This window comes from Cydia strobilella, chromosome 21, assembly GCF_947568885.1.
Source record: "Cydia strobilella chromosome 21, ilCydStro3.1, whole genome shotgun sequence".
In the NCBI taxonomy this organism is placed as follows: Eukaryota; Metazoa; Arthropoda; class Insecta; order Lepidoptera; family Tortricidae; genus Cydia; species Cydia strobilella.
In genome coordinates, this window is record NC_086061.1 from 12,672,877 (window position 1) to 12,697,661 (window position 24,785).

A 24,785-nucleotide genomic window follows, 5' to 3' on the forward strand; every position below is an offset into this window, starting at 1 on the left:
TCAGTCGAAGACATGGATTGCATGAAGGCGGTAATTATCGGGTAAGTATTTATTTATTTTAATTTTATTGCATTAAATAATAACTTAATGTACAATAGGCTAACTTAATGTCATGAGGCATTCTCTACCACTACCAGTCGACCGTAAGTCAAAGCAGAAAAGTTTTCTCGATAGAAAAAATATATATATATTTCATATTTCATATATTTCATATTTATTTATTGCAACCATGGTTTTATAGGTATTACAAATTCTTGGTAGTTCCACATGGACCCCGTGGGGGCATAGCAATATTACATGCATACTTAGGATCTAATCTTAAATCTATGTGTATAATATAAAAGTAGGTCAATTTAGTAGTTTCTATACATATAAGCCGAATTGAATCAGATAATTGTCAGTGTATTAAATACAGAAATAAACGGGCAAATAATTATTATTAAGTGATGTCAAATTATATAAGTATTAAAATAATAAGAATGTAAATGTTTTAGAAATAGAATTAATATTAGAGTGCAATATGTCAATAATTTGATTCAATTTAACCTTATCTACAATATTATCCAAATTTAAAATTTAAAATTAGTGTACAAAAATAGTGGTGTTACTAATCAGACGGATCTGTAAAAAAATCTTCTAGAGTGTAGTAGCATTTGTCAATCAAGTAAGTTTTAAGTGTAGTCAAGAACGTTTTGTTACATTGTTCTGCTTTTATAGTGTTATCTATTTTGTTGTATACTTTTATTGCCATGGCGTACGGACTTGAGCTGTATAATTTTAAATTAGAGCCTGTTATTGTTGCCAGGTTATTTTTAAATCGGGATTCATATCGTCGCGGCTGATCTCGGATATAGGTAAACAGGTTTGGGTTTTCCCTAACAAATTTACCCATTTCCAAGATGTATAAAGAGGTCAGCGTAAGAAGTTTATATTCCCTAAAATATTGTAAACAGCTTTCTGGGCAGTAAATATTAGCTAAAATTCTTATGCATTTTTTTTGAAGTATAAATAGGTCTTTCACATCCGTACTATTTCCCCATAGTATTATACCATACTTAAGCCATGAGTAGGCATAGGCATAGTATGCGGTAAGCGCAGATTGGAAATCTGTCGTTCTCTTAAGCTCTTTCAATGCATAAATAAAAGATGCATAGACCTAGCATTACATAGACCAGCTATACGCGTGCGCCCGTAAGGGATAGACATAGATGACGTCATAAACGTGGGGATACCATATTGGTAAAAATTACCCCAATATTTGATATCACGTTGGGGCGATTACCCTGGAGGCAAAGTTAGCTTGTTTGATGGTATTAAAAAATTGTTAAATAAAATGTCAATGGGCCGTTCTTTTTAGGCGTATAAACAATGAAATACCTCCTATAATTCGCGCAGGTGGTACAAAACTAAACATGTTTAGTAAATAAAACGTAAAATAAAATGTATTATGGGTTTTAATTTAAAGAAATCACAAATCGCAATCACACCAATTAATGTACACCACATTTAATCTTCACAACATTTGTTTATTTATTTTTTGGAATCAGAAGTACGAAAAAACTGAGGTCAAAATTACCCATAAAATTATGATATTTTCATCTGGTATCCCTAACATGATTGTTATGCAGCTAAATTAAGAAGAAGTTTAAAAATGGCTGACCTCAGACTCCTACCTACCTACGTAATTTGGGCGGATAATTTTACAATAATGTTTTGTTAATTTGCGTAAATAATTGTGATATTTTTATTGAAATCGTTTGATTCTACATTGCTTTGAGTGTAACGTAATTTTACGATGTTATTCTCACATATTGCGTTAAGAGGAAGGTGTAAAATACCGTACTTACGTGTGAAAGGTTATGATCTCATATTTTTGCTCAGAGCGGCTATTACCGCCGATTACAGAACAATTCACCAGTATTTTATCAAAGTTCAAGCATTCAAAACGCTAACCATCACTATATTTCATAAGAGAAAGCACAATTTCATACAAAACAACGATAATTAAACAAGCAACGAACAAACATGACATGTCACGTACTTATTTGTTTGCCACAACCTCGGTTGTGGCAGCGGTGGAAAAGTGAAACTATGACAAGGACAAACAATAACAGCGCTTTCTCTGCTACTCCTACTGAAAGATACATAAGACTATCCCGTTCGGTCATTTTCCCCCACTCCTCATGACCGATCCAGTTATACTAGATTCATGAAAAGATGACAGTTTTGTTTTTAATTTGGCAATATGCTTTTTCCAATTCATATAAATACATTTATTTACATACAAGATATATACAGTGGTACTACGTAAACGAAATTAATAACTAGCTTAAATCTAAAATAGGCCCTTGAGGCATTGTACCAAGGATGCTGGCGGCATTTCCCCGCTGTATCGCAATGCTGATACGTTGTGCGAGAAAGCCGCCAGCTCTTCGGTCACCAGTTACGTCAACCAGACGCTTCGCGATTTCTGCAAACAACTTATGCGCGCTGGGACCCCATGGACCTAGAGTTTCAACTCCATTCATATTAGTGTCAATATCAAACCCTAACAGTGTTGCTGTCCCTACGCATTCCAAGTCCATGCCGTTAAACGTTACTTTTAAGTCTAGAGGGTTTTTTTGATGCGGCCTAAATTGAATGATTTTGGTTTTGGATATGTTTAATTTTAGGTTGTGGTCTTCCATCCATTCTATCAATGGAGTTAGTGCTAGGTTTATTTCATTATTGATGCTCATACTGTCTTTGCATGACGTAAGGAGAGATATGTCATCTGCGAAGAGAACGCAAGAATAGTCGTTTTTTATAAGTTTTGGAATGTCGTTAATATATATTAAAAATAACAAGCATGCGAGTACTCCACCCTGGGGGATGGAATGGGTCATGTTGTGTACGTCAGATCGAACGCGTTTAATTTCTCGTGTTGTCAAGTCGACATTTTCAATTTCTACGTATTGTTCTCTATTTTTTAGATAAGATGCAAACCATTTGTGTGTGATTCCCCTCACCCCTATTCCCCAAAGTTTATTTAAGAGTATATCATGTTGAACCATGTCGTAGGCCTTGGACATATCTAACAGTATTCCGATAGCGTATTTTTTATCGTTTATTGCAGTCAATATATCTTGAACGTATTTGAATACTGCTAAGGTCGTAGATCGGTTTTTACGGAACCCGTTTTGCGCGTCGTCAAAAATGCTATATTTTTCGCAAAAGGAGTATAAGCGTTTATTCATTGCGGATTCGAATATCTTGGAAGTCGTTGGCAAGAGAGCCACTGGGCGGTAATTATTAGGGTCTGTTTTGGATCCTTTTTTGTGTATTGGCTTGATTAAAGATTTTTTTAGAAGGTCCGGGAAGGTTCCTGTGCTAAAGGATTGGTTTATTAAAAGGTATAAGGGAAAAGTTAGTTCTTCTACACATTTTTTGAAAAGAATTGGTGGCAACTCGTCTATTCCATGACTTACTTTATTTTTAAGTTTCATTATTATTGATTTAATTTCTTCGGGGTATACCGGGGTCAAATAAAATGTGTTTACGGTGGGTAGAATTACAGGCCGGCCGCGCGGTGGATTGCCGCAGCTGGCCGAGCCCACGGTCGCAAAAAATGTGTTGAAGTTATTCGATACAGTTTTAGGATCGGACGTAAGTTTATTATGGATCGCTAGTTCTATGTTTTGTCGAGTGCGTATTTGATTTTTGTTCGTGCGCTCTTTTATTAGTTGCCACATGGCTTTTACTACGTTGTCGGACTTTCGTATTTTTTTGGTGTATTGTATTTTTTTAGATGAGGTTATGGCTCTTTTAAGTAGCTTTTCATATTGTTTATAGTGTCGAGTTAGTATCTCGTTTTTTGTTTGAGTAACTATGATTTTTAAATGTCTTTTTGCTCGGCATGAGATTTTTATACCCCTCGTGAGCCAGGGTTTTTTAGTATGTGTGTTGACCTTGATTTGTTTAATAGGAATGCAGTTGTTAAGAATATTTATTAGGGTGTCGTTGAATGTTTTATAGTTTTGGTTGATGTCAAAGTCCGAATTAATAAGTCTGTTCCAGTCTATATCTTGTAGTTTTATTTTGAAAGTTTGTATGTTTTCCTCAGTAAATAGTCTTTTACTAAGTTTGAGAGAACTATTATACCTATGTTGTCTATGTACATCGATGCTAATTTCGGTACTTTTGTGATCAGAAAATCCAAGGTCGCTTACATCAGTTTTCAGTGTGATATCAGTGAAGTTAGTAAAAATCAGGTCTAGGCACGTGGACGTGGTGTTCGTGACTCGGGTCGGGACTTTAATATGCTGAGTAAAATGGTATTCTAGCATTTGATCGATAAAGCATCTAGATTGATTATTATTTTGCATTATATCTAAGTTAAAGTCGCCTCCAATTATAATTTTTTTGCCGCGGTCTTTTTTTGATACGAGATCTAAAACTCGTGACAGCTGTTTAAAGAAAATTTCGGTCTCTCTACTATTCCAGTAAATAACAATTATCAAAATGTTTAGTTTACTTAATTCTATAGCTGAGATTTCAATAACATATTCGATGGACATGTCCACGATGTCCTTACGTTCGGTAAACACTAGTTGATCACGCAATAATATGCAACAGCCACCTCCCGTGTAGTTAGTCCTATTGAACGACGACGCGATGACGTAATTGTTAATGTGAATTAATTCTTGCTTTTCTTTAGACAACCACGTCTCTGTGAGACATAGTACATTATATTTATTGGGGTTCTCACTCAAAAATGCGTCTAAGATTGTCCGTTTGTTAAAGAGACTTTGCATGTTTTGATACATTATTTTAAATTCAGTATTTAAGATCTGTTTTTTGGTATGTGTGGTAGTATTTTGTACATAGTTGCTATAGAAAAAAAGTCTTATTTTGTGGTGTCGTCAAGCTATTCGTTGAGTTATTAGTTGATGCGCCGGCGCCGCCGCCGCTGCCAGTTTGCTCGTGCTCTCTCGTAGTGCCTTGTAGGTGTGAGGTACTAGGAGTGGTGGACGTATTGGTGGATGATGTGGTTGAGTCGAATCGCAGTGTGGATGTATTAGTGTCAGGAAGCTCAGGAGCTGATGCAGATTCCGGTATGTAGTCCTGTTCATTATGTTGTGGTTCTAAATTGATAATCTTCCCGTTCACTATAAGGTTATTCTCGCGGATAACGGCGTGATGGCCGCTTTGTCGGGCTAGTCTTAAATTTGATAGTAATAGCTTCCTTTGTTTAAGCGCCTTTTCGTTTAGGTACTCGGAGATTGATATGCCGGTATTTTTAAAGAGCCATGAGTTTTTAAGGATATATTTGGCCATTCGCTTACTTATTAATTCAACCTTTAGCGGTCTAGGGTTCCTACTAATTCTTCCTATTCTTGAAATATCTTCTATATAGCCAGTAAGCTCAACGCCTAGGATGTCATGGAATAAATATACTATCCGGTTTTCAAGTTCATTCTCTTGTTCGTTCCGGTACTCGGGCAGACCGTGTATAACTAGTATTTTCGTGTTGTCTTCATAGGTCTCTTGCGGTTTTTGGGTGGTTTTTTCATTTAGGCGGTTTAATTCGTGTTGAAGTTTAGTGTTTTCCCCTTCTAGGGCCTTTATTTTATTTTCTAGACTTGTAATGCTGCTCTTTATTGTGATTTGCTCCGTGGTTATCTTGTCTGTATGGGCTGTTATGTCATTTCTTAAGTTAGCTATCGTTCTGTTTATCTCCAATTGAACTGTGATTTTTAGGTCGTTAAGTATCGATTCATTGTTCTCCTTAAGTTTATAGTCTAGTAATTGACTAATGCTGTCTAGGGTTACGGAACTTGTTGTATTTGCTGTGCTGGAATAAACGTTAGGTGGAGTTTGCGTAGGGTCCTGGGGGCCCTGGGGCCTCGGGGGGCTGTTATCTGTGCGATCATGTGTTAAGTCATCGATCGACATTGTAGTTTCATTTAGATTTAGTTGAACTGTATTCCTAATTGGTGTGTTGTCATTCTTAGGCCGCCTGGTGACGTTGCGGCATAATTCACATAGCCAGTGTTTATCTAGATGAAAGTGATTGGCCATATAGAATGCAGAGGTCATATTTATGCAGGATTGGTGACAATGCTTTCCGCATGCTGTGCATGTTAGCTTCTCGCTTTCGTATTTAATTCGGAGATCGCAAACCAAACACTTCATTTTGCCGTTTGTTTTTTTGGTAGTTTACCTGTGTACTTGTGCAAGCCCTCAGCCAATCCGCGCGAAGGTGGGAAGAGGTCAGTAGCTACTTTTCCTTGTAGTGGGAGCAGGTTAGATATAGCCATTCACCAATGGCGAGGCGGATGCAGGTGATTGGTTTATGCGTTTGTTAATTTCTAAGATTGTCGCAACCGTTGAAACACTTTAGACAGTAATTTTCGCACTGATATTACATATTGAGGCAGGGTTTTTGTGTTTTCTTAACTATTACACACTTCACTTTCACTGATTATACTTTTTCTTGATTTTAGTTAGCTTTTTCTACCGCTTTATAATTTAATTCGCGGGACGGACGTATACAGATGTGTTGTCTGTCGCTCTCGCTCTCGCTTAGCTTAAATCGCGAAAACATGTCTAATTTGGATACATAGCATAATTTCTAAAAAACAAACACGTGATCACGGTACACAAAAGGTAATCACGGTCTATATCCCGGTCAATATAAGTCTAGTGAAATTAACCTTAAATTCAAAACTCTTAATTTCTAAAATCAAATATCCTAAGTACGAAATTCCTAAAGACAGAACCCGAGGTCTCGTTTGGATTAAAGGAGATCGTATGCTGTGCCACTCGTCCGGACTCGTGTGACAAGTTGACAACATGACAAAGGCCTCACGATGACAATAGTAACATTAGTAACTTATGTACAGTGCGGTGCTGTGTGTCGCGGCGGCGGAGCGGCGCTTTCCCGACGGCTTCAAGTTCGGCATCGCCACCTCCTCCTACCAGATTGAGGGCGGGTGGAACGCCAGCGGTAAGTGAATTTTGAGGTTTTTCCTCATGAGAAATATTTAATGCTCGATCAATAATCGCAAGCGTTCTTCCAGACAAGGGCGAGAGCATCTGGGACCGGTTCGTGCACTCCAGGCCCGAGGCCATCGGCGACCGGAGCAACGGCGACGTGGCCTGCGACTCCTACCACAAGTGGAGGGATGATATTCAGCTGCTCGAGGACCTTAATGTAGACTTCTACAGGTAAATAAAATTTTATTATGAATTTTTTGTCATGAATTTGACAGAGAACTGAGAAATTGTGTATGTGAACAAAAGTGCAATGAGGGTTAACGCGTATGAATTCGCCGCTAGGGGCGCTAGTGTAGATGGTGGTCTTTCCATATTTCGAAATGTCAAATGTCACTTGTCACTTCAATGACTGACAGCTGTTCTTTAGTCTTTTGGACCACCATCAACAGAGGCGGACTTCCGGTTCGAGCGCCATCTTGATAGTTAGCATCGTGATTAATTACTTTGTTTTTTGCTCATTAATATTGTTTAAAGTGTAATATCGATAGCTTATTATACAGTAAACTAATGTGGTAGTGTGCAGTGAATGGAGAATTAATTTTGAAGCGCGTTTAACCACCATCTTAGAGTCAACGGCCGGTAGTCCACGTGCTTCTTGTAAAGTCTAGCTATCGATTTACAAGAGCTAACAAATCACCGTACGCTGTCTTGTACAACCGTACAATTTTTGTCGTTTTTAAACCTCTTAATACCTTGATACTGGCAAAATAGTCCCACTGGGCTGAAGCCATAATTTTAAAAGAAGAAGAAGATCAACAGAGGCGCCAACTGGTGAGCAAAAAAACGATAGCCCTCATTCATCCCGAGGGTCTTGAGAGTTTGTCACGACAGAACGGAAAATTATCATGATCCGGTTGATAGTAAACGTAAACGTTTAAATACTTAATTACTTAGGTACTATAAAAAATATAAACATGATAAAGGCATGATATTAAACGGCATCATGAATACAATCAGGCTTTTTAAGTGTTAGCGCTTGAAACTCCCAACGGTGATGACGGTGTTGTATGTGCAATTGCGCATACGCCGACCCTTTAAAACACTTCTTCCTTGAAGAACCTATAAAAATAACCAAAGTTTTTGTCTCCTATTTGTCGAACATCCTCAGATTCTCGATATCCTGGTCGCGGGTGCTGCCGACCGGTTTCCCGAACCGCGTGAGCGAGGACGGCGCGCGGTACTACGGCGACCTGATCGACGGACTGCTGGAGAAAGGCATTGAGCCCATGGTGACCTTATATCACTGGGATCTGCCTCAACCTCTCCAGGACTTGGGTAAGAGCAAAGAAAAGCTTTTCTTTTTTTAAGATCTCAAAAACATGACAATAGGGACCTTGCCAGCGCGGTATACGCAGCGACTCCAGCTGTGTCAACTCGTCGAGGTCGATCCAAACCTTTACGCTAAAGTTATCGTCAGCAGGATGCCACATTAAAACCAGAGCGCGCTCAGCCATATTCGTAGCTCCGTCCTTGAACTGAACAGCTGACTGAGCCAGCGCCGTGGCCGGTAACGCGTTCAAAACCGTTTTGCTGTTGCTATACCAACTACGTATCTCGAAGCCGCCCATGCTATGTATGTACGTAATAGGTATCTTTAACTGAATAGCATTTACAACGACGGGACTTAATCGCGTAAAATAAGTTTTAAATTTACCTCCGACGTTTCGAGGACGGCGTTGTCCCCGTGGTCTCGGAGAAGACTGGCTAAAGTTGACATCAACATCTTCTAGGCGCGTGAGTTTTTCGAACTACCCGCACTTGGTCTTGTTTATTAACTTGAACGTTTTGCGCTCTAGGGATGTCACCGGGTCGACACACAACACTCACAATATTCGATTTTTCAACTTTCGATATTTGGTTTCGCTTACACTTACTAATGACTGGGTTCCATGTGGATGAGATCTTAAAACCTTCGTCTCGATTGAAATTTCTATGTTTCTTGATTTCAATGGCTTCACGGATTTTTCTACTATAAAACCCACGATCTGAATGAGTAAAAATAAAAAAAAAATCTAAATGAGTAAAAATCGTGAAAGTTTAAATCAGTGAATAGCATTTTCCTCACTATCTGCGGAATAATAACAATCGTCCATATAATGCGAATTTATAATCACTTGAACATCTTCGAGATACTGGACTGGTCTTCGTATTTAAGTGCGTTCTTATTTTTTATATGTTGCGCGATAAAAGGCGCGCAATTTGCACCGAAAATAAGGCTTTGCATCACATGTTTTAATCGGCTCAGTGGCTGACGCTTGCCATAGAAATAGAAAAACATGTTGATCTTCTGGACTAATTTTAATGCGTATAAAAACATGCTCTTAATATCACCAATAATGATAAACTTCTCGCGTAATCTCAACATTATACCTAAAAGCGAGTTATATAAATCAGGCCACGTGTGCCTGTGACCTTGCATTATATACGCGACGCGTATCGCCAAATATATAATGGTAAACTTAGCACATTTGGATCATAATTAATACTATTAATGTGTTTCCGTTCGAATCGTCCGTCTCATCGTTACGTGACGTCACGATCGTTATAGTTATCGTGATCGTGAGCGATCGTAGCCACGGCGTCACTGGCAGCGCGGCGTGGTTGAGCAAGCGGCGGGAGCGGCGTGCTCAGTTGCTCGTTGCTAGAAGATGTAGCTTGTTTCCAATGAAGTAAGCGGCGGTTAAGTCCGCATTCCTCTATGTCGCAGTCAGATCGTGGGGTGCGATTAAACATTTGAAACACAATCTCTGTGTTTTAACAAATTTCCATTTATCTCTGCGCATCGCACGTTTAAACACGCGAGTGAACGGTAGTGAACGTTCGCCTTTCTTACAAAATGAGCACGAAATATGATCTGTTCGTGTGTACTGGTAGCAAGTACGTGGTGCGTATAACGACTTTTGTCATCGTTTTTATCACGTTTAAAATGGGGCTCGGTCGGTGCTGGCTTTTTGACTTCTCGCGGCTGCACAGCTCCGGTGACCAGGGTCATGTTGGCTTCTTTCTTCAAAAATTTGTGCCAGCAATTCTCCAACTACATGATGCTGCTAGCGGTGTCCACATGCTCTGCTGGTGCTGTACGATCGGAAACGGGCGCGACCGGCTCGGGGGGCACAAGTAGGCGGTACTCGTCAGCAGGCTGTTGCTGGGTCAACCAAATCTTTGGCCTTCTTAATACTAAACATATTTTTAAAGGGTCTCTATTCCCATATTTATTTATTTATTTTATTGATTAAAAAAATTACACAGCATTACAGTAGGTACTAATGCACTGCGAAATTTAGGACAGAAAGTAATACATACAAACAAGGTACAGTATACAATCTGGGACTAGGTAGGTATGACATTTTTTTTTTTTACACAAATTCAAAGAAACGAGGTATATACACAAAATAAAACAATATACAAAGAAATATTAATAACTAACTGAGGACGGACGGTCATCCATTGCCTCACAAAGGTTTTTGCATTCCTCACAAATTAGCCTCCAACTACCGGCAAAAACGTCACAGTCCGGAGCCGACTTGAGAAGTGCGTTGATGTAGTGCAAAGCGCGAAGCCGTGGTGATTGCCTGTACGCCGCAGTGCGCGCTTTAGGTGCAGCAAGTAAGTCGCGATGACGAGGTCTAAAATTAAACTTTGCCTGAGACAGAGAAGGGACGCGGAGGCGCAACAGCTGCGAGACCAGCTGAGGGCAGTCTGTGTCCCCACGCAATATTCTGCACGCCCCGGTCATGAGTGCATAATTACGCCTCACTTCCAGGGAGTTAAAACCCAGAGTTCCAATCAAATATTTTGTTGGGTAAAGGAAGGGATAGTACCCATAGATTTTTTTAAATAAAAATCTCAGGAACGCCTTTTGGATCTTTTCTAGAACATATAACCATTCCGGTCGCAGAATCATCAAAGTAGTAACTAAATGTCAGATGTGTCGAAACGGTGTCGTAACCGTTACTACAATTTGCGACTGTGTTCAGTTTTGGTAACTTAGTGTGGTCGCCGTGTGCACACAATGTCACCAGAATTGTTTCAGTAACTAAGTGTCGTCGCCGTATGTACACTTTTCGGTAACAAGGTGTCGACACATTGTGTACACTTTGCGTTCAGTTTGTGACCAAATCTCTACACAATGTGTCGTAACGGTTACTGAAATGTTTCGAAACATTGTGACCGCAAATGACAATATAAAATACCTCTTGAAAACCAAGGTTTGTCAAACTGCCCATTAATAGCAGTGTTGCCAGATCGTCCCAAATAGGACGATTTTCCGTCCTTTTTAATGCCACACCGTCCCTTTGTCGTCCCTTCCGAACTACCGTCCCTTTTGGGCATCGAGCGTCCAGTATAAAAGATTTTATGCCATGTTGTCAATGATTGACGTTATGAAGTTCGGGTCTCTACCTTCTCTTAGCGCCTATCCTTTTGAGGTATGCTTTACAGTATTAAAAACCTGTTACGAAAAGGGGACCAACCATTGGCGCAAGTAGCGAATCGCATACAAGAACTGTCGAAATTGAATTCATTCATTTATTCCTTTATAAAACATAGTTTTACATGTCAAATACAGTATTATAGAATATAGAGACTACTTGCAAAAAATCAGATCCCGCCCTAAAAACGAAATTTTACTGGAAACTGGTGAAAAAGCTTTTAAGACAGTCAGAATTAGTAAAAAATACTCGATATCTAAAAACAATAAGGACAAGTGGTTTCTAACTACTGACAAAAATTTAACAGAAATGCAATACGCTACTTGTGTAGAAGGAAAAATAAAAGTCTTCGGCGGGAATATAAAAAACAAATATAATTTTTTTGAGTTGCCATTTAAATCATCAAACATAAACATATATTCCACAGCGCTCATTTATGAAACTGAACAATTGAGAGAATAGACATAATTTATTGGTAATAAGGTATTACAGGTCACAATTTTTTGTTACTTATTTCTACACATCTTACATCTAATTATAATATAATTTAGACGACATTGAATGCAAAGTTTTTGCTATGGATTGCAATACCGAAATGGTATTCTTTCCAATATTGTCAACGCTTCGATAAATAAACATTAATTATTAACATTCTCTAAGCATACTTTTTTTAACCCTTATCTTGGCAAGGCTCAAAATATTTTAAATTTTAATATTTGTTCAGTGGTTGACCATACTAAACTATTAAAAAACAACAAGAAAAAAACCAGGGTTTTTCCACTTTACGAGTTTTCGCCCGGGAGGCTATTGGTCATTAAAATCGGTTCGTGGCTCGCAGTCTATATATTATATCACAACCATCCGTTTGTACTTACTTAATACTTATTTAAAACTTAAACTACTAAAACGAATTGCTGAGATAATTATACAGGATAATTAAAAATTAACGACTTAATTATATTAGGTATTCTAGTGAGATCCTCATAGATAAAGAAAACATATTTAAAAAAATGCAAGAAATGTCACGGAACGCTCACTTTTTGTATGTACTTTATATGTAACAATGTGTGAAAAATAAAAACTTATGAAAAAAAAAACTTTGGACACAATTTAAGAATCACCATGTTTTGTATGAAAAAAAAGCTTTAAATGATCTAAAATGATTTCAAGAACAATATACTAGAAATTGATTTCGTCTAACTTACACTACTTCAGTCATAATAATAAAAATTTAGTCTGTAAAAGGTCAGGATATGTGTAATACAAAATTACTATTAGCAGTCCAAACTTTACGAAGTTTACAAATAAATATGAGCGACAAAATCAGTGCATTACGCGCGCTAAACGTCCATCAGAAAAAAAAACATTACTAATCTAGAGTCTGTTTTCAAAAAATTTAACTGTAAAACTGCAAGATGAGAAGACGTGCTAATAGAAACCAGTACTTGTTATTTCCATTAAGTACGTATCAAAAGGTGTACAATTTCTGCGACTTAATCTAACAATTTTACATTTTTGCGACTAAAATCGATAACAGGCTCTTACTAAACTAAAACGACTTGCTGAGATCATTATAAATAATAATTGAAAATTGACGACTTAATTATATTAGGTATTCCACTTTACGAGTTTTCGCCCGGGAGGCTATTGGTCATTAAAATCGGTTCGTGGCTCGCAGTCTATATATTATAGGTATATCACAACCATCCGTTTGTACTTATTTAATACTTATTTAAAACTTAAACTACTAAAACGACTTGCCGAGATCATTATACAGGGTAATTAAAAATTAACGACTTAATTATATTAGGTATTCTAGTGAGATCCTCATAGATAAAGAATACATATTTAAAAAATGCAAGAAATGTCACGGAACGCTCACTTTTTGTATGTACTTTATATGTAACAATATGTGAAAAATAAACTATTATGCCAAAAAAACTTCTGGACACAATTCAAAAATCACCAATATAGTACCATGTTTTGTATGGAAAAATAAAAATAAAAAAAGCTTTAAATGATCTAAAATGACTTTTCACTAGACTTATATAGACCGGGATATAGACCGTGATTACCTTTTGTATTGTTTTTGAGCTCCCGATATGATATAATGAGGGTAGACAGAGCGCAGTCTACACAACTTTGACACCCACCCGCTATCTTCAGTCACCCGTGAATAAGATGCATGTAACTGCGTCGAAATATCGGGAGCTCGAAAACAATACAAAAGGTAATCACGGTCTATATAGGTAGTGAAACTAGCCGTGAATCATTCAAAACTCTTATAAAAACTTTTATGACAAAAACAAAAAATCTGGATACAATTTAAGAATCACCCGATTGCGTCGAGGAATCATTTGTATTTTTGTTTGTTTTATTTCCTTCTTGCTTCTTTTCTTTGTCATTTGTATTCTGTAGCAATTGGTTAGATCTGAAAATAAAGATAACTTGCGGTCACGTTGGGCAAAAAACTATGTTTAGTTTGTTTTTCTCGGGGCAAAAGGAACAGTATTAATATGCAAAATAGTAAGGCACAGAAATACCAAAACAAAAAAGTCACAATTTTTTACGCAAATAAATCGTACTTTTTTGGTCTGTCACTATTATTTCTACGCCATTATAGCATATTTTTGAACCGCTCATACGAAAAGTACGTAAAATCGTACTAAAATGTGCGGTTTAGCCAAAAAGTAAGATTTTAGTACGGTTTTGGGCGGGGTACGTTTTAAGTACGTCTGCTATTCAAAAAGTACGTAAAATCGTACTAAAAGGTACGATCTGGCAACACTGATCTGAAAACAAATGAGTACAAGGAGCCATTTTGCAAATCCAGTAACTTTGTTACTACTTTTGACATATGTCTACACAGTGTCTACACAGAGTCTACACAGAGTCGTAACATTGCGACTACTTTGTGACTGGAATTTTTCTCAGCCTTAAACCATATTTTTACATCATAATTACCAAGTTTAGTAGTATGTAAAGCGTTATTTTTATTATTTAGGTATAGTATATGCATCAGAGCACTTAAATTGCATCAAATAATGTAGTTATGAACACATGCACTGAGAAGTAAATAATTTCATTTCTGGCTAAACTAAAATAATGAGGTGGCGCGTTGATAAAATTACACCTAGTTAATCAAATCACTCGAGCAGTTTAATTTCCCATAGTATTTAAAGCCATAGTGTAATATAAATGCAAACAATAAATACTTACGTCTTGTAAATCCTTCTTAGCGATGGCGTTTGTCACTTGTTTATTTTTAAGTATATTTCCATCTGACAGTTCCCATTTGAAACGAACAAAATGAACGAATGATTTTGGGATAACTAGTCGCAAACTGGTAACAATGTGTGCACACGGCGACGACACTTTGTGACTGAAATGTGTCTGTGTCGAGCCTTCCCCATTTCGGTAACGACGACGTAACGGCGACCACACTGCGACCGTTTTGTGACCGGAAAAGACGGTGTCGACGCAAGATGTGTCTACACCGTGTCGTAACGGCGACCGAAAATGGTTGTTAGGGTTATTTGACATAATTATTGAAAGTGAAATGATTGTCATATTATCATTAGTCATAAGTTTTTCTTAGAAACTAACTAGTAACTTTTCAGGATTGCCATAAAACAAACTTAATCTAACCTATCTATAGGATAACCCGAGAAAAATCCTGAAAAGTTAACGGTGTCAGAATTATGACTAATGATAATATGACAATCATTACATTATGACTTTCATTAAGATGGTAGAGAGGCGAATGCGCTGGTTCGGGCACGTGATGAGAAGGGATGAAGAGTACCCAGTTAAAAAGGCTTTAGCAATCCCGGAAAAGAGAAAAGGCGGAGGGCGCCCCTAGCTACGTGGTGGAAAACCGTATCCAAAGACCTGGAACGGGCTCAGCTTGAAACGCAAACAACCTAGGACAGGCGATCCTGGCACCTAAGGACGAGGAGAGCCGACCCCAAATAAAGGGATAAGGCTAGGAAGAGGAAGAAGATTACATTATGACTTTTAATAATTATGTCAAACAAAGGGAGCCCATTTTTAAATTATCAGGATTATATCTAAACTTAAATTAGACACGAAATAAGGAACCATCGCCTAGAGCTACTAATGAAATGTAATTTCCAGGAGGCTGGACCAACCCGCTGATCTCGGAGTGGTTCGCGGACTACGCCCGTGTGATCTACGACCTGTACGGGGACCGCGTCAGGACCTGGGTCACCATCAACGAGCCCACAGTCATCTGCGACATTGGGTACAGGTTTAACAGTATAATATATCCAGTCTGAACCGACTGGCTACTACTAGGGCGCCACTGGACGGACGATACCCTCTTAAGAACATTAACTAGTAAAATAATCCTTAATCTGAACGGGAACTTTCTAAGTGAAAACTAGCATGAGAATTTTCTCATGTCCAGATTTTTTCTGATCGAATCGGAAGCGCCTTTCCGATATCGGATGTCGGAAGGCGCCTATGACAAAAACAGCTGCAGGAGAGTGCTGTCATTGACATTAAGTTCGCCTTTTTTGCATTATTTATAATTATTATCTAATAATGATTTATTTAATGCATAAATAAATACAGAGAAACACATCTTACATTTTATTATCTTCCGACATCCGATATCGGATCGGACAATTTGAAAACGCTCTTATTGTTAAGAGAATAAAAGCGTGACAAGGTCATTTTGAACACCTCGCCCGCTTAGCAACTTCTGCTGCTGACTGTATATATTTTCTAGGTACACTGGCTACCTTGCTCCAGGGCTGGAGTCCGAGGGGCGCGGGTCGTATCTGTGCACGAAGCATGTGCTGCTCGCGCACGCGAAGGCCTACAGGCTATACGAGAAAGAGTTCAAGCCTAAATATCAAGGTATGTAGCCACAGTAGCTTTACTGTACATATATCAAGCGTAGAATAAGTTTTTGGCAAAAATTTCATTTTTGGTACAAGCTTTTATCGCTGACTGTACTTTTCTTTCGACGAACAACTAATACTCATCGAGACAATTCTAAAAACCCCAAACAAAATTAGGTTGCGTTGTTTTATCACAGAGTTCCTATGGCCACCTCCTGTCTCCATCATCAGATCAGCTCGGAAACCGGGAAGTGGGTCAAATTTAACTTGCAAGTTTTGAGTTTTGACCCTTACAAACATATGTTACATACAATTATTACATACTTACATAGGCACATTGCAAGTTAATAAAAAGCTTGTAAAAAGTGATCGTGCTCGGAAAAGTGGAAGGCGAAAGATCCCAGGGGCCCTATTCGAGATGCACAACTGTCAGTTTCGGCTTCAACATCAGTTCAACAGTGGAATGAATCATTTGTTCATCAACTGTGGAAAGTATCATTTGGTACAACCAAAACTCATTCATTGAAAAAATTATGCAACAAAAATCAACTTTGTTTTCTTACTACTATACGGTTTAAAATGGCTCTGAACTCGGCGTGGTTCGGTTTGGTTTCGTTGTCACCTAACTGTGTATTGCTAATGTCAAATTTACCTATTCGACAACACACGATTTCTTCCATTCAACTGAAGTTCAACACGAAACGTCACTTAACGCATGTCAAATACCGCTCCAGAACACCAAGTAGATATTCTGACCAAGTCAAGAAGGCCTAAGGCAAACTATAAAGCAGTGATGGCTACTAGATCGAGACCCATGGAGACAAATCACCGAACTGCCAAACCAAGTGGTCACGATGTCTTTGTAGTGTGCGCTACGTGCGTTACACACACCTTCATACTGTATCTCTATATATTCCGTAGGTTAAGGCTCATATTTCATTATTAAACTATACTTCCAAAGTTCCAACCTACTAGTTGTCTCAATTGACGCCACACCCCACATGGCGATCCTGCCAGTGTGGCCTCGGTAATGGGGTACCGGCGAATGAAGAAGGATCTTGTACCCAAACTGCATAGTGACGGAGTCCAAATGTATAGTTCTAACCAGAACGCAATTCTTTAAGGCGTACCTACTCTACTTATGCGTTCTAAAAGCAAATCAATTCATAAGGAAATTTAATTTAAACTACATATACACGGTGTTTCATGACTCACTGAAAACCTAAAAACTGTTCAGAATCGTCAGGAGAACCGATTGATGCGCTTTATTTTAATGGGGTACGATATTCTTTTATCCAAAAGAGAGGCACGCACCGGCCCTACGGTCCCCTGTGGGATCAACCAGCCGCCGACAAAGCTCTCATAAATTTCTTCATGTCAGATGACCAAAAACCTAGAGTCTCTACTGCGAGCGCCGCAAACTCATAGTCGTTAACTGTGGTATGGTCAAGTATTAGCGGCGCTTGAGAATCTGGGCCTGCCGGCCTAGCCAAGGTGACAATCGCTATCGCGTCGACAACGAAACGCTTTGTGTCCCTCTATCACTCTTCCATATTAGTGCGACAGTGACAGTTGCGTTTCGATCGCTACCGAGCGTTAGCGATTAGCTAGCCATACACGCGCGGATTTGCCCGTCGGATCTGCCAGAAAGATGTGTGGCGGACACATCCGTCAATGTGTGGCGAGAAATAGACACAGATTTGTCCGCCGGATGCCCGTCCGCTGCCCATCTCTGTGTCTATTTCTCGCCACACATTGACGGATGTGTCCGCCAGACAAATCTTTCAGGCAGATCCGACGGGCTCATCCATGCGTGTATGGCTAGCTATTGGCGTGTTGGCTACGCGGCCTGTTCAGCCGCAGCGCCAGCCTGGATGCGGTTCGCCCCGATGTGCATGGGACTGTGCAAGGGTGTCAACGCACGTCGTGACGTCGCTAATTTCCACGGCACCAACGTAAATACTCAAGATGAGTTTAAAATAAAATAAAATGTAATGTCAGATAAACGTCAGTCCGTACATTGTGTATGACCATTGGCCGACTATTTTCGACAGAGGGGAACGCCTGTTAAGGCGGTTCCCTGAGCCAGAAGGCGAAAAATCTCCTTATATGATCATGTTTTTCTAAGAGGCGTTGATATTCGTAGACATGGAAAAAATATATGTAGTTCTTGACTATATTATCTTTAATATCATAGCTTCCGATACACGAATTATGACACTTCGCTCGATACAATTAATTCCCAAAGTAACCTCTAACTCGAACTTTTAATCCAACTTTACTCGGTTATTTATTATGTGATACTATAAACAGAAAAAGAATAAAAAACAATCTTAACTTAAATAGTAATTTCATAGCTTTCGAATTTCGATATTGTAAGGTAACGTTTTTAAAATAAATAAAAATCGACAAAATTCGATCAAAATTGACACTTGGCGCACATGATCTATCCCGTTCTTTCTTGCGAAATGTGACAAACCGATGGAACGGCCTTAATGGCTACGTTTGGTTATATCCTCCTAGGTTGCTAATGACAGTGTTCTAACACTATCAAGCAAACAAGAATTATCAACACATACCAACAAAGAGTCCTCAGGTATCCTGGTCAGTCTGGGGACTAACAAAGACCACTACCCCCCAACGAAGAAAACTGATGGTAAAGAAAAAATACACATATGGACGTTCAACGTCTGTACCCTCATGAGTAACGACAGACTACAAGAACTAGAGCTCAGCTTAGAAAACCATAAATGGCACGTCATTGGATTGAGTGAGGTAAGAAGAGAAGGAGAAAATCTAATTGAACTTAAATCCGGAAACCTGTTTTACTACTATGGAACACAAAAAGGAAGACATGGAGTTGGATTCCTAATAAACAAAGAAATTAAATCTTATGTGACCAAGTTTGGGAACAAATCAAATTATTTTATTAAATATTTTGATTTGTGTTTTTTAAAGTAGTCACACTACTATATATAAATTAAAAACTGTAATAGATGTCATATATTAAAGAAAAAGTGACGAAGCCCTCCAGTGGTGAAGGCCGGATTCGAACCGGCGTCTTTAGCTATCGCGGCTAACGCCATGAACCCCTAGGCCACCCCGCCACGGCGGTGCCCGTCCGAATTTCTCGACTATATGCCATCTTAGTAAGACTAGGCGTCTTTGACCAGCTCTAAGGGCAAGCAGTGCGCGCTTGCACCTCCTAAACGAACTCCTTACGGATTTACGTTGTAGCGAGAGAGACTGGTGCTGCCATCTATGAACAAGTTTGGGAACAAATCAAATTATTTTATTAAATATTTTGATTTGTGTTTTTTAAAGTAGTCACACTACTATATATAAATTAAAAACTGTAATAGATGTCATATATTAAAGAAAAAGTGACGAAGCCCTCCAGTGGTGAAGGCCGGATTCGAACCGGCGTCTTTAGCTATCGCGGCTAACGCCATGAACCCCTAGGCCACCCCGCCACGGCGGTGCCCGTCCGAATTTCTCGACTATATGCCATCTTAGTAAGACTAGGCGTCTTTGACCAGCTCTAAGGGCAAGCAGTGCGCGCTTGCACCTCCTAAACGAACTCCTTACGGATTTACGTTGTAGCGAGAGAGACTGGTGCTGCCATCTATGAACAAGTTTGGGAACAAATCAAATTATTTTATTAAATATTTTGATTTGTGTTTTTTAAAGTAGTCACACTACTATATATAAATTAAAAACTGTAATAGATGTCATATATTAAAGAAAAAGTGACGAAGCCCTCCAGTGGTGAAGGCCGGATTCGAACCGGCGTCTTTAGCTATCGCGGCTAACGCCATGAACCCCTAGGCCACCCCGCCACGGCGGTGCCCGTCCGAATTTCTCGACTATATGCCATCTTAGTAAGACTAGGCGTCTTTGACCAGCTCTAAGCACAAACAACAACAACAACAGCTCTTTTTCTTTAATATATGACATCTATTACAGTTTTTAATTTATATATAGTAGTGTGACTACTTTAAAAAACACAAATCAAAATATTTAATAAAATAATTTGATTTGTTCCCAAACTTGTTCATAGATGGCAGCACCAGTCTCTCTCGCTACAACGTAAATCCGTAAGGAGTTCGTTTAGGAGGTGCAAGCGCGCACTGCTTGCCCTTAGAGCTGGTCAAAGACGCCTAGTCTTACGAAGATGGCATATAGTCGAGAAATTCGGACGGGCACCGCCGTGGCGGGGTGGCCTAGGGGTTCATGGCGTTAGCCGCGATAGCTAAAGACGCCGGTTCGAATCCGGCCTTCACCACTGGAGGGCTTCGTCACTTTTTCTTTAATATATGACATCTATTACAGTTTTTAACTTATGTGACCAAAATATCTTACACCTCAGCAAGAGTTATAAGTCTAGATATGAAAATAAAACGTAATACTTATACTTGTATACAAGTCTACGCTCCTACTAGTGACGCACCTGACTTGGAGGTAGAATCTTTCATACTAGATATAGAATCAACCTACTGGAGAAGCAAGTCTAATAACAAATTTATTATGGGAGACTTTAACAGTCATATTGGCAAAAGAATACCCGGAGAGGAAGACACGGTAGGTCCATACAACTACGGTAACAGAAACTACAGAGGAGATGGATTGATAAATCTGGCACGGACACTTAACCTAAAAATTGGCAATACTTATTTCAAAAACCGAATAAACCGAAGATGGACATGGGAACACCCGAACCAGTTAAATAAAGCTCAGATAGACTTCATTCTTATACAAAACATAACTAACATCTTTAACATATCAGTAATAAGAAAACTTCATTTTACGTCTGATCATCGACCCGTAGAAATGATAATAGGAAATGTACAAAGAAGAATTAATACAGCAAGCAAATTGACGAAAATTACAAAGAACTCTGCGACCCAAGTGAACGAGGTCACTAACAGACTACTAAAAGGCTTACAATTCAAAGGTCAGGACACAGTTCAAAATAAATATAATATTTTAGAAAAAACTATACAAGAAGCTATAAAAGAAATACGTACTGAAACGAAACAGGAACGGAGACATAAATACTCGAACGAGACAAATAGATTTATAGAACTAAAGTTGCAATTACGACAAAAACAAAATAAATCAAGAGCTGAAAAAAACAGATTGAAGGCTATAAATAAACGAATCAGAAAACTAATCAAAAGAGACCTAGAACATCAAAAGATGGAAGAAATAGAGAAAGTGCTTACCAATGTTTGTGGAATAAGGAGGGCGGAGAGAATTATGTCTATTGGAAAAGAAATGATACCGAATTTAACAAATACGACGGGCAAAATAGAGAGCAGACAGGACATAGTTACTACAGCAACCAAGTTTTTTAAACACCTTTATTCTACAAAAAACTTTGATTCCACCATATACAACAGAAAAGACTGTGAAACACCGAAACCGTTCCTTATTGATGAAATTTCCTCAGCTATCGCGAAATTGAAATCTGAAAAGGCAATGGGACCAGACGGAATAAACAACGAGATATTAAAATATTCGAGTTACGAACTACGCAAGGCTATTACTTTAGTTTTCAATAAAATATTAGAAGAAGAAATTACACCTGAACAATGGAACATCTCTAAAATTACCATACTGCATAAAAAGGGAAATAAAGATAATTTGGACAACTACAGGCCCATCAGTATATCATCTTGTATGTACAAACTGTTTATGACAATATTAAGACGAAGAATAGAAAGAACCTTAGAAGAACAACAGCCGGTGGAACAAGCTGGATTTAGATCTTCATTTAGCACAATCGATCACCTCCACAGCTTGAACCAAATTATAGAAAAATGTATAGAATACAATCACAAAATTTACATAGCATTTATTGACTTTTCTAAGGCCTTTGATTCGCTTGAGCACACTTTTCTCTTCAAGACCCTAGAAGCTCAAAATGTAGACCAAAAATATATAAATATATTAAAATACATATACCAAACCAGCAAAGCCTTAATCAAAACTGACATACAAGGAGAATCCTTCGCACTACAAAAAGGTGTAAAACAAGGCGATCCAATCTCACCAATACTATTTAATGCTAGTCTTGAGGCAATATTTAGAAACCTACCTTGGGATACAGAAGGCTTAAAAATAAACGGGAAATTCCTAAGCAACCTGAGATTTGCCGACGACGTTATTATTTTTGCTAAAGACCCAGCGTCACTAGAAATGATGCTAACAGAATTGAATTATGTGTGCAAAGAAGCAGGACTAGTGATGAACCAAAACAAATGCAAAGTTATGACTAATGGACAAGAGACGCCAATTAAACTCGGACAAAAAGAGATGCAGTACGTCGAAAATTTTACTTATCTTGGACAACTGGTTTCATTCGACAACAAACAAGACAAAGAGATAGAAAACAGAATAAGTAAAGCCTGGAAAAAGTACTGGGCATTAAAATTTATTATGAAAAGCGACCTATCCATAAAAATAAAGCGAGCAACCTTCAATACGGCTATTCTTCCTACACTGACATATGGGTCTCAAACATGGAGCCTGACGAAAGAACAAACGGAAAAGCTTAGAGTATGCCAGAGGGCGATGGAGAGGTCGATGCTAAAAATAACCAGGCAAGATAGAATAAGAAACACAGCTATAAGGAAAAAAACAGGCATAGAAGATGTCATCCACGCAGCCAAAAAAACTAAATGGTCATGGGCAGGTCATGTATGTAGAATGCCAAGTAATAGATGGGCAAAAATAACAACAGAGTGGGTGCCCAGATATAGAAAAAGGAAAAATCATAGACCTAAACTTAGATGGAGAGACGATCTGAAGAGTTATGACAGACACTGGTGGAGATCAGCTCAAGACAGAAAAAAATGGGAACGTTTGGGGGAGGCCTTTGCGCGCAAAGCGCCATGCAATTAATTAATGTATATAATTCATATCTAATTCATTATTTTAATCATAATTAAAATGGAAAAATATTATAAATAATTAAAATTTAAAAGTTATTACTATAGATAGCTGTAAATGTAAATTTACTACTTATAAAAAAAAAATTTTTTATAAATACATAAGTAGATACTATTTGCATGTTATGTTACCTGTACCTGCTATGCAGTTAAATGTAAAAAAAAAAGTATTGTTATGTTAAATTGCATGAAATAAAAGGCTATTATTATTATTCTCTTTATTTATCTTTCATCTTAGGCTAGGTTTTTATAATATGGATATAAAAGTAAAATACAAAAACACTTATAAAACATTACAAAAAATATATAAACACATTATAAAAAACCTAACCTAGGGTACCGCCGGCAGCGGGGCAAGGCCCAAGCTGCCGGTGGTCAGGGCCGCAGAGAGAGGAACCGGCGGACTATCCGCGCCGTGTCCAAGATAACCGCCTTCTGCATCTGACCCTTGATCCAACCACCTAGCGAGAGTCTCTCAAGGTGTTGGTCGAGACTCTTCGCTATGAGACCGTTCGCTGAAACGACTATCGGGACAATGATCGTCGAATCAACATCCCACATGGCGGTTATCTCGTGAGCCAAGTCTAGGTACTTACTGGACTTGTCCTTCTCGGCTTTCACGAGATTCTCATCATGGGGGATGGTGATGTCGACGAGCACGGCCCGGCGCTGCGATCGATCTATTATCACAATGTCAGGCTTATTGGCTACAATAGTCCTGTCAGTGATGATAGATCGATCCCAATAGAGCGTGGCACGACCATTCTCGAGAACTGGCACAGGTAAATACTTGTAGTACGGTACTTCGCAGTCCACAAGGCCGTATAGAAGAGCAAGCTGCTGGTGAATAATCCTGGCTACGAGATTATGTCTGTGCAAGTACTCGCCGTTAGCAAGATGAGAACAACCGGAAATGATATGCCTGAGTGACTCTCCGGGACGGCGGCATGCCCGACAAATGTCGACCGTACCGTCCTTCAGGATATATTTCCGATAGTTGTTCGTCATCATAACTTCGTCCGCAATTGCACAGGCAAAACCCTCGGTTTCTCCGAAGAGGTCCCCGAATCGTAACCAGTTCACCGACGCGAGCAGGTCTACATCGGGTCCCGTGAGGGCCTTGTAGAACCGCCCGTGTAGCACCTTACTCTCCCATACCGCCTTGCGGCCCGCAGCACTTTGTACCACAGGTTTGTGCCAGTTCTCGTTTGCCAAGGAGAGCGGCGTGAAGTGCCTGTCCACTGCCACCACATCACGATGCATCCCACACTCGTTGTTAAGGAAATAATTCCTGAGATTGCACACCTCGCGGTTGTGGAGATCTTTGGCGTTAAGGAAGCCTCGACCTCCACATTTCCGTGAGATGTACAATCTCATAACTGACGAGCGTGGGTGTAGCATACGGTGTGTGGTGAGTAGTAGACGGACCCTCCGATCCAGGGCGTCCAGCTCGGTCTGAGTCCACCTTAGTATGCCAAAGGAGTATATGAGTATGG

The 24,785-nt window shown here is 39.0% G+C and overlaps 1 protein-coding gene across 1 annotated transcript in view; it reads left to right on the forward strand.

The window, feature by feature from the left end:
* Nucleotides 1-24,785, forward strand: part of LOC134751299 (uncharacterized) — a 58,337-nt gene continuing 33,552 nt past the window's right edge. Inside the window, exons 1-6 of the mRNA XM_063686685.1 lie at nucleotides 1-41; nucleotides 6,885-6,988; nucleotides 7,062-7,209; nucleotides 8,147-8,313; nucleotides 15,606-15,732; nucleotides 16,222-16,352. Coding sequence (XP_063542755.1) covers nucleotides 13-41; nucleotides 6,885-6,988; nucleotides 7,062-7,209; nucleotides 8,147-8,313; nucleotides 15,606-15,732; nucleotides 16,222-16,352 — 706 coding nt within the window. The 5' untranslated portion in view covers nucleotides 1-12. The remainder of the gene's footprint in view (nucleotides 42-6,884; nucleotides 6,989-7,061; nucleotides 7,210-8,146; nucleotides 8,314-15,605; nucleotides 15,733-16,221; nucleotides 16,353-24,785) is intronic.